The following is an 11,217-nucleotide window of genomic DNA, read 5'->3' as shown; positions in this document are numbered from 1 at the left end:
GACAAGCAGACTAAGGACATGGATTACTGGAACCATGTCCTGTGGTCTGATGAGACCAAGATAAACGTATTTGGTTCAGATGGTGTCAAGTGTCTGTGGCGGCAACCAGGTGAGGAGTACAAAGACAAGTGTGTCTTACCTGCATGAGTGCTGCCGGCACTGGGTGTCATGAGTTCAGGAATAATGGTGGGCGCACAAAATATTGACACTTTGGGCCCAATTTGGACATTTTCACTTAGGGGTGTACTCACTTTTGTGGCCAGCGGTTTAGACGGGGGATTTTGAGGGGACAGCAAATTTACACTGTTATACAAGCTGTACACTCACTACTTTACATTGTAGCAAAGTGTAATTTCTTCAGTGTTGTCACATAAAAAGATATAATAAAATATTTACAAAAATGTGAGGGGTGTACTCACTTCTGTGAGATACTGTACATACATACATATATACATACATACATACTTATGATTAAAGGAATAGTTCACCCAAAATGAAAATTTGCTTACATTTTGGCCACCCAAAATGTTTCTTCAGATTTGTAGAAATTTAGCATAAAATCACTTGCTCGCCAATGGATTCTCTGCAGTGAATGGGAGCCATCAGAATAAGAGTCCAAACAGCTGATAAAAACATCACAATAATCCACATGACTCTAGTTAATAATGGCTTTTGAAGTGAAAAGCTGTGTGTTTGTAATAAACAAATCCATCTTTAAGACGTTTAAAGTTTAACCATCACTTTTGACCAAAATACCAGTCTATAATCACATTTCCTTGAGTGAGTTCTTCCCTGTTCTCTCACATCAAAATCCACCGACATATTTGTTCAAAACTGTTTTGGACTGTTTTTTGCTTGTAAACAGTGCTTGATCTGAGCATATTTCTTTCCTGATTCAGACAAGACGACTTTTTAGCCAGAAGGTTCAACAGGGCTCAACGCTAAAGATTTTTTCTACTGGACCGGTCGGGCCAGTGGTTCAAATTATGACTTGCCCTGCCAACATTTTCACTGGCCCTGCCGCAAAAAAAAATAAAATGGTTGCCTTTATCATTGTTTTTGATCTATGTTATCTTTTATTCTAATAAATAAGCTTATATGACACCAATATTTTAGATACCAATTAAATTTTCCAATTCTCGATTTCAATTTCGATACAACAGCAAAAACTGCCTGACAAGTATAAAGTTCAATCATTATTAAAGATAAGTGAACAGTAAGTAAATAAGAACAAATGAACAAATTACAAGCAACAACACAACTAAATATATAGAACAAAGATACAAATGAAATGATGCTTTAGGTTTTTTATGTTTGTAGGTGTTCAGGTACAGAAATCGAATAATCACATCTAAAATAACATTGCATATTCTTCACTGTGTTGCACCTTGATTTTCATAGCCATTTGAAATTGGTAACCACCATCATGAATCGATCCAAAAAAAAAAAGATTATACACACTTGTAGCATGTGCAATGTTTGATTTAAATTAAATTCAAAATTTGAAGCAAAAACAGAATAGCCTGACTTTAGCTTTGTGAAATTATGCTACATAAAACATCTGCACGAGACAGAAACAGCAGAAGCTCTGAATGAGACGCAGATTCACTCTCTGCCAGCAGGTGGCACTTATGGAACACCAGCATTTACTTGGTTACCGCTGTACATACACAAAGCAGCAATGTGCATATTAGCACTACTTTAAATGCATTATACCCAGCCAAGATGAAAAGAAAACGCCATGTAAACTTTTCTGAAAACAGTCAGTTCCCCTCAGAAACACATCCATATAAAATTCAATATTTAGGATTTTCTTCCTATATTTCGCGCATCGTGAACGGAGCTGCTATGCCTGCAACAGTATTTTCTCCTCGTTGCGTCCATCTTCAGCGTCTCTGACCTCTGTTAACGGCTGTTTAAAGACCAAATTTATTATAATATTAAAGTAATATTTCCACACAAATGACATTTTGAAAAAAATATTGCGATGCAGTCTGTGTGCAAGCACGGAACAGATATTGTGAAATAAAAAAAATGCCCGGTCGATCGGTGCATCTCTACTTCACTGTATAAATTAAATATAGATTAATCATTGTTAAAGCTATAAAGTTACTCACCAAGACGGGTATTTTGACACATTTTTGTATGTAGGCCTATTTGTCCGTTCAAACGCAAAAAAGACGCGGAAAGAAACTCAACTCGGGGCTCGGGCGTTAGAGACGCAGCTGTCTGTGCGCGCGCTGTGTTCTGTGTGTACAGCGCGCGCACAGACAGCTGTAGACAGACAGTAGCTACTGAATGGAGTTCTGTCAGGACCACTATCATCAAAGATAACTTACAATTAGCATACATTTTTAGGTTGGGGGTATTGTTCTGTTCTGGGCAACACTCCCTGCCCATCCATGCAGCCTAGCATGGATAGGAGCAGGGAGAGCATAAATACCCCCCCCTAGGGTAAACTGAACAGAACCAACATTAATGATTAATGTAGCAGATATCATCAATGTTCTAAGTGATTATTTTATATATGAACATAATTCAGTGGTCTGACTCAAAAAGAAATATCCAATGCCAAGTCCTGACTGGACGAGAGGAGGAGTTGGGGATGGAGGTGGGTGATTAGCTCTTGAGCAAAGCGATAGCTGCTGAATAATGACTGAAAGGACCTTATAAAGGGAATTATGACTGGTGTCATATTCCTATAAGAAGACGTGGATCAGCTGAGTGTCAGCTGATGCGAGCTTGACTAAAGTGACCTGCCAGAACTAACGCTACGCTCCATTTGTCTTTAACGCCTTGCTGAAATGCTTTTAAATTGCTTGAATTTTTTGTTCTTTTAATTAGCAAGGCTTAAAAACAGATGCAAATGATAAACTTTTTGTGACGACGCGGCAGTGGCCCGATCGGGCGAGTGACAAATCCGTCAACTGTCCTGTCTTTTGGGTAGTCCTTATTGTTGAGCCCTGTTCAAGGTTCAAGGTTTCTTTATACCCGAAGGTAAATTTGTTGTGCAGACAGGTAATTCGGCAATCCATACTTAAAACAATTCATAGAAACATTAACACAGGCTACTACATTATTTTAAAATTTTTAAAAGTCAAGAAAATGTATCTTCACACACCCCCACCCCCAAAAGCATAATAAATAATATCATCTGCTGCTATTTTTATTTATTAATTCTATCGCTGCAGGTACACAAATATTCCTATATCGTTAAGAATGGCTTGACGTTAGAAACAACTTAATGATGGATTTGTTTATTACAAACACAGAGTTTTTTGCTTCACAAGACGTTACATTGATGGACTGGAGTCATGTGGATAACGTGGATTATTGTGATGTTTATCAGCTGTTTGGACTCTCATTCTGACGGCACCCATTCACTGCAGAGGATCAATTGGTGAGCAAGTGATGTAATGCTACATTTCTCCAAATCTATTCCGATGAAGAAACAACTCATCTACATCTTGAATGGCCTGAGGGTGAGTAAATTTTTTCATTTTTGGGTGAACTATTCCTTTAAGACTGTAAACACAACTCACCGCATGTGTGGCACAGTTAGCAGCATGCTCATATTCTGTTGGCTGATATCTCTTATTAGATGGTACACGACTGTTCATAAATCTAAAAAATAATAATAATAATAAATAAAGTGTTAGAAAATAAGGGATGAAGTGAAGCTAAGCAATTCATAACTTAGTATTACCTACCTAAAGCATACTTAAAAGTACATAGTGTTGTTTAACAAAGTCAGTTCTTTTAAACTGGTCACTTCTATAAAAAATAAAAAATAAATTAATAAACAATTCTGTAACTCAACATATAGGCCTATTGTTACTGTTACTCATGTCACCACACATTTCACTTACTCCGACATGATATACAGATGCAACTGATGCATGAAAATGAAAATCTGCTTTTTCCAATAAAATTATAGAAAACTTTGATTTGAAAAGATATGATTTTTTTGTTTTTTTATTAAGTACATGCATTATTGCATTGTTATTATATGTATTGTTTTATTGTAATTGATAATGAGTTAGTCACCACGTATGTCAAATGATCATGTGACTGATAATAACTTTTGCAGTTGGCAGGCAGTGGCTGGTAACCATTGAGAACCACAGCAGAAGAGTCTTTCATCCTTACACACCAGAGCCATTGAGAGTGCTGATGTCACGGTTGTCATGGAAACATGAGACTGGTACAGAAAAGGAATGAGGCTGTGTGTGGTTTCTTTTTTTCTTCCTCCCTTGTACCACAAAAGTGACACTTTGAATTCAAAACCATAGTTTACGTCATCTTTCTGCCAAGAAACTCCAGAAGAATAAACAATGTTCTTAGAAATGTGATGTAGAGATGGACATTATGTGCCAATTCAGTAATGTAGTACAACTAACTGCACTTTAACTAGGATGAATATTACATAATGTTTCTAAATGTCCGTCACACGTTCATGTTTAGAGGGGTTGAAAAAGAGATTTATGGAGAAGCTATTTGCCAGAACAATAAAAAGAGTAACAGCAGTTGTGAGACCACACAGCAACATTACAATGTTTAACAGTAGGCTATAGACTGAAATCTGCAATTAGGTCAAACAAAATTGATCTGACTTGCATGGGTGTGATTCTTAATGACCACATCTAGTTCAACACATATAACCCATATCTGTCCTAATTTCCATTGTTAATAACCCAGAGAACATTGCCTAAATTTGTTATTGTATTAATTATGGTCACTGGCCCGTTAATAATCTTTTAGAGATGTTGGCCTAATATTTTGTTTTAAACAGTGATGTAACTATAAAATATTTGTTAGACCTATATATATATATATATATACACACACAGCTACCGTTGTTGTTTTTTTTATTCCTTCTAGTAGCCTGCCTAGACAGACATTTCAATTAATTGTCCGTACTCGTACCCGTTACTAAATCCCTGAGTTTGATCTTATATGCTTCCGGTGAACGTTTACGGTAGAATTTCAAGTCACGGCTGTTCGCTAAGCATCAAAACACCATATTTTCTACCACTCCCTCAAACATCAGTCAATCAGCACGCAAACCACTTCAGGGATCATCGCGGATTGTTGTGTGTGAATGATCACTCATTTATAGGAAATTACCATCATATAACAGCATTCCGTGCCTTTCAATACGTGTCGATTACACGTATTAAGTTCAGCGATAAAGATAAAAAAAAATTTCCGTGCATGAAACGTTTAGCTTTTCTGTGGCGCGTGGGTGTCGCATCACAAAAGACAGCTCTAGGGAAAATAAACGACACCTCGGACAATAAGCTTACTCGCTACGTACAGAACTATCGCTAACTGAATACATTTACACAATCACCGACGGCGGCACGTTTACTCACCTTACAAGTTTCATTTAAACGCGTAAATCAACAGTTGCGCGAGTCTAGATGAAAACGTCTTCCATTTGATTCAGAGCTTATACTTAGAGCTCGTCTTTCAGACACACGCGAATCTATGAAAACTCGCTCTGAAATATCATTCGGGTGATGAACTACACAACGAAGCGAGCATGAGCAATAATCCGGAAATAGCATGTAACGGTCTCCACAACCCGGTCTTCCTGCAGTCAGAAACGAGTGGATCCGTGTAGACTGGTGGGTTTATACAAGGCATTGTCTATTAGCTCAGCGGTCCACACTCAATACTGGACGTATGCCATATGTTCAAGCATTTGCTAGCAAACTAAGGTTAAGCATGTTTTTGCATATCAAGTCAATTGATCAATTGAAGTTAAACCACCACAATTACACTGATTAATGAAGTGTAGCACCACTCCAGTATGTCAAATAATAAGTGACCTGATAGCTATACATCACAAGTTACGGTTTCACACTTTTATTGAAAAAGACATTCATCCAAACATCTAAATAGCAACTCATTCAGAACTCTAACACCATTTAAAGTTTCAAAGTTACATTTGCACATTAGCATCCATGCAGAAGCCGGAGATCATATTCCAAAATGTATACCACCAAAGGGACTTCTGTCTTCTTACATCTGCAAATAAAGACCAAGATGTAAAAGGTGCACCAAATAAATGCATACATTGGATTGGCTGTACAGTCTTAACCAGTTATGAGATGCACTTTAGTATGGTGTTCAGCACAGCTCAGGGAGAGAGTTTACAATCAGGCCCATTAACCATGGATCAGCTTAGCAAACAGTTTCTCATCACTGCAGTGCACACCTGTTCTACTACAAATGTAATTCAATACTACAACCTTCCTCTGAGGAGTCACTGTTAGTCTTTCATACATATGGGATTATCAGATTGAAAGGAGTCATAAAATTTTAAATGGAGAAGAAAATGAAGGGTCACCTCTTAGGAGGCCACCACATTTTTGCAGTTGGGAACTTCATTCTTACCATCGCTGAAATCTGTTAGAAACAAGCAACATTAGTAACAAGTTTCATACATTAAATGCCACAAAAGTCAGTTCCCACACTTTGACCAACTTATTTACATTTCTGTTGTAGCCATGTGCTCATCTAATTAGACTACACACCAGAGCCATTGAGAGTGCTGATGTCACGGTTGTCATGGAAACATGAGACTGGTACAGAAAAGGAATGAGGCTGTGTGTGGTTTCTTTTTTTCTTCCTCCCTTGTACCACAAAAGTGACACTTTGAATTCAAAACCATAGTTTACGTCATCTTTCTGCCAAGAAACTCCAGAAGAATAAACAATGTTCTTAGAAATGTGATGTAGAGATGGACATTATGTGCCAATTCAGTAATGCAGTACAACTAACTGCACTTTAACTAGGATGAATATTACATAATGTTTCTAAATGTCCGTCACACGTTCATGTTTAGAGGGGTTGAAAAAGAGATTTATGGAGAAGCTATTTGCCAGAACAATAAAAAGAGTAACAGCAGTTGTGTGACCACACAGCAACATTACAATGTTTAACAGTAGGCTATAGACTGAAATCTGCAATTAGGTCAAACAAAATTGATCTGACTTGCATGGGTGTGATTCTTAATGACCACATCTAGTTCAACACATATAACCCATATCTGTCCTAATTTCCATTGTTAATAACCCAGAGAACATTGCCTAAATTTGTTATTGTATTAATTATGGTCACTGGCCCGTTAATAATCTTTTAGAGATGTTGGCCTAATATTTTGTTTTAAACAGTGATGTAACTATAAAATATTTGTTAGACCTATATATATATATATATATACACACACAGCTACCGTTGTTGTTTTTTTTATTCCTTCTAGTAGCCTGCCTAGACAGACATTTCAATTAATTGTCCGTACTCGTACCCGTTACTAAATCCCTGAGTTTGATCTTATATGCTTCCGGTGAACGTTTACGGTAGAATTTCAAGTCACGGCTGTTCGCTAAGCATCAAAACACCATATTTTCTACCACTCCCTCAAACATCAGTCAATCAGCACGCAAACCACTTCAGGGATCATCGCGGATTGTTGTGTGTGAATGATCACTCATTTATAGGAAATTACCATCATATAACAGCATTCCGTGCCTTTCAATACGTGTCGATTACACGTATTAAGTTCAGCGATAAAGATAAAAAAAAATTTCCGTGCATGAAACGTTTAGCTTTTCTGTGGCGCGTGGGTGTCGCATCACAAAATACAGCTCTAGGGAAAATAAACGACACCTCGGACAATAAGCTTACTCGCTACGTACAGAACTATCGCTAACTGAATACATTTACACAATCACCGACGGCGGCACGTTTACTCACCTTACAAGTTTCATTTAAACGCGTAAATCAACAGTTGCGCGAGTCTAGATGAAAACGTCTTCCATTTGATTCAGAGCTTATACTTAGAGCTCGTCTTTCAGACACACGCGAATCTATGAAAACTCGCTCTGAAATATCATTCGGGTGATGAACTACACAACGAAGCGAGCATGAGCAATAATCCGGAAATAGCATGTAACGGTCTCCACAACCCGGTCTTCCTGCAGTCAGAAACGAGTGGATCCGTGTAGACTGGTGGGTTTATACAAGGCATTGTCTATTAGCTCAGCGGTCCACACTCAATACTGGACGTATGCCATATGTTCAAGCATTTGCTAGCAAACTAAGGTTAAGCATGTTTTTGCATATCAAGTCAATTGATCAATTGAAGTTAAACCACCACAATTACACTGATTAATGAAGTGTAGCACCACTCCAGTATGTCAAATAATAAGTGACCTGATAGCTATACATCACAAGTTACGGTTTCACACTTTTATTGAAAAAGACATTCATCCAAACATCTAAATAGCAACTCATTCAGAACTCTAACACCATTTAAAGTTTCAAAGTTACATTTGCACATTAGCATCCATGCAGAAGCCGGAGATCATATTCCAAAATGTATACCACCAAAGGGACTTCTGTCTTCTTACATCTGCAAATAAAGACCAAGATGTAAAAGGTGCACCAAATAAATGCATACATTGGATTGGCTGTACAGTCTTAACCAGTTATGAGATGCACTTTAGTATGGTGTTCAGCACAGCTCAGGGAGAGAGTTTACAATCAGGCCCATTAACCATGGATCAGCTTAGCAAACAGTTTCTCATCACTGCAGTGCACACCTGTTCTACTACAAATGTAATTCAATACTACAACCTTCCTCTGAGGAGTCACTGTTAGTCTTTCATACATATGGGATTATCAGATTGAAAGGAGTCATAAAATTTTAAATGGAGAAGAAAATGAAGGGTCACCTCTTAGGAGGCCACCACATTTTTGCAGTTGGGAACTTCATTCTTACCATCTCTGAAATCTGTTAGAAACAAGCAACATTAGTAACAAGTTTCATACATTAAATGCCACAAAAGTCAGTTCCCACTTTGACCAACTTATTTACATTTCTGTTGTAGCCATGTGCTCGTCTAATTAGACCTTATACTGAAGGGGGGCTTACTCACATTTGTACATCAGATGGTAATATTCAAAGTATAGAAGCATTAGTATATTTTTTTTAAATGCACTTTAAGACATAAACAATGGGTCTGGCCCTGAACTAGGCCCTGAACATATAAGACTAAACGAAATTTTCAAGTTTCCTAGGCCTAAAAAAAACAAAAAAAACAAACAAAAAAAAACGTTGTAAGCGTGGAGAACCCGAAATTCACAAAACCTGCATGTATTAAGCAAAAGAGCAAATGGAGAAGAAAATGAAGGGTCACCTCTTAGGAGGCCACCACATTTTTGCAGTTGGGAACTTCATTCTTACCATCTCTGAAATCTGTTAGAAACAAGCAACATTAGTAACAAGTTTCATACATTAAATGCCACAAAAGTCAGTTCCCACACTTTGACCAACTTATTTACATTTCTGTTGTAGCCATGTGCTCATCTAATTAGACCTTATACTGAAGGGGGGCTTACTCACATTTGTACATCAGATGGTAATATTCAAAGTATAGAAGCATTAGTATATTTTTTTTAAATGCACTTTAAGACAAACAATGGGTCTGGCCCTGAACTAGGCCCTGAACATATAAGACTAAACGAAATTTCCAAGTTTCCTAGGCCAAAAAAAAACAAACAAAAAAAACTTTATAAGCGTGGAGAACCCGAAATTCACAAAACCCGCATGTATTAAGCAAAAGAGCCTCAGACTAGATTTTATAATCAGCTGCTGAAACACAGCGTTCATACGAGGTGTCAGAAAAGTATTAGAAGTCATCAGCGGCTCAATATTACTTTCAAACACGCATTGCATAAGCAACTTACAAGAAGACCAGGCAGAGTGTGTTGTCCAGGCTCAATTCACTTACCGCCAACTTAACTCTTCATCGCGTTTACTGCAATTTATAATTGATTCATCAAATGCAGACGTTCAACACGTAGGCTACAAACGCCTATGGAGCAAATCATGCGAAGCCACGTGCTCCAGCACACCCATCATGAGGTAGACGGGAGTCTCTACAAACAAAATATAAAGAAAAGTTCATTATGCGGTTCACGTGTAAACCCAACTCTAAGCCCTCCAACGAAAATCTGACAGGAGATTTAGGAGTTTAATGTAACCACACGCAATAAAGACATCAATTATTACAGTGCTAATCTAAAATCAGTCATCATTGTATTCTCTAGCGATTGTTGAGGTTCTGATGAACCACACCGAAAAAATGACCACTTACACGCCTGCAATCACAAAGCAACTTTCTGAAGAGGACATGTTGCAACGCAATACTGCCAACACACAAAACTTCGCTGAACAAAGAGAGCGAACTAACGTTGTGGCACGGTTTTTATAAGAGTTCTTCTTTGCGACATCCACCAGCGTATCAACGATGTGTTCAAAGCTCATGCATGCCCTCTGCTGTTTGACTTGAGTCTTTGCATAAAATACAGAAATCGAGCCCAAAATAACAAGTACCCAAGAAGGTTACTGTAATTACTACATGTAATTTTTTTAATTAGGATTTTATTCATATTCAGACACAGTTTCTATGTCAGGAATATCTCCATGCAGATGGGGTGAATTCGGAATAGCATGCTAGCATACCTTCTCTTGCCATTTGTTTTATATCAGTGGTCTCCAAACTCGGTCCTGGAGGGCCGGGTCCTGCAGAATTTTGCTCTAAACCTAATTAAACACACCTGGACCAGCCAATTAAGGTCTTACAAGGCATACTAGAAACTTCCAGGCAGGTGTGTTGAGGCGAGTTGGAGCTAAACTCTGCAGGACCGAGTTTGGAGGCCCTTGTTTTATATCTTTATATGGCTTTTTATTCTATAACCTTTTCTATTACAATAGTATTACTGTTAGGAGTGTATTCAGCCTTTTTCTTGGAAATCAGTTTTATTTACCAGATGCTTTTGTAATGTGAAGCAACATGCTGGAACAGCTGGAGCAAATTGGATGCCTCACAAAACAGTCAATCATACAAAAGAATAGATTCATAAGATTATATTCATAATAATAAAATAATGTATTTCCTTGCAGCGAGAGCAGTATAACGCGTTATACTCGCAGCTCAACAGCGGCTGCCTGGATTGAGCGGCCAGCGAGGCATCAGTAAGCAACCAGTCAGTATCACGGTCATTTGACTGCTTTAATTACGATAAAATTATTTAAAACACAAATAATGTAAAAGAACATAATCATATCAACAGATACACAATAATAAATGAATGTAATTCGCCAGAGCTAGAGAGGGAGGAACACAAAATCTGCCAAAAATC

At 37.8% G+C, this 11,217-nt stretch overlaps 1 protein-coding gene and 1 long non-coding RNA gene across 4 annotated transcripts in view; both read right to left on the bottom strand.

Moving 5' to 3' along the window:
- LOC107702546 (monocyte to macrophage differentiation factor 2) overlaps positions 1-7,988 on the bottom strand; it is a 15,476-nt gene extending 7,488 nt beyond the window's left edge. For 2 of the 3 annotated variants that reach the window (XM_016504899.1, XM_016504897.1), the window contains exons 1-2: positions 5,376-5,591; positions 3,543-3,624 (exon numbers count right to left, since the gene is read on the bottom strand). In XM_016504899.1, coding sequence (XP_016360385.1) covers positions 3,543-3,624; positions 5,376-5,389 — 96 coding nt within the window. In that variant the 5' untranslated portion in view covers positions 5,390-5,591. Of the gene's footprint in view, positions 1-3,542; positions 3,625-5,375; positions 5,592-7,764 lie in introns of those variants that run through there. The other variant, XM_016504898.1, reaches the window with a different exon arrangement.
- A 237-nt stretch (positions 7,989-8,225) lies between these two features.
- On the bottom strand, positions 8,226-10,268 carry LOC107702547 (uncharacterized). The gene is made up of 4 exons (XR_001635774.1): positions 10,170-10,268; positions 9,804-9,951; positions 9,210-9,268; positions 8,226-8,422 (listed from the first exon to the last, which is right to left on the bottom strand). It is a non-coding gene; the product is annotated as an uncharacterized LOC107702547 (long non-coding RNA).
- Positions 10,269-11,217: the final 949 nt, after the last annotated feature.

Source organism: Sinocyclocheilus anshuiensis, unplaced genomic scaffold, assembly GCF_001515605.1.
Source record: "Sinocyclocheilus anshuiensis isolate Anshui unplaced genomic scaffold, SAMN03320099.WGS_v1.1 scaffold218, whole genome shotgun sequence".
Lineage (NCBI taxonomy): Eukaryota > Metazoa > Chordata > Actinopteri > Cypriniformes > Cyprinidae > Sinocyclocheilus > Sinocyclocheilus anshuiensis.
This window is presented reverse-complemented; position numbering and strand designations above follow the sequence as displayed.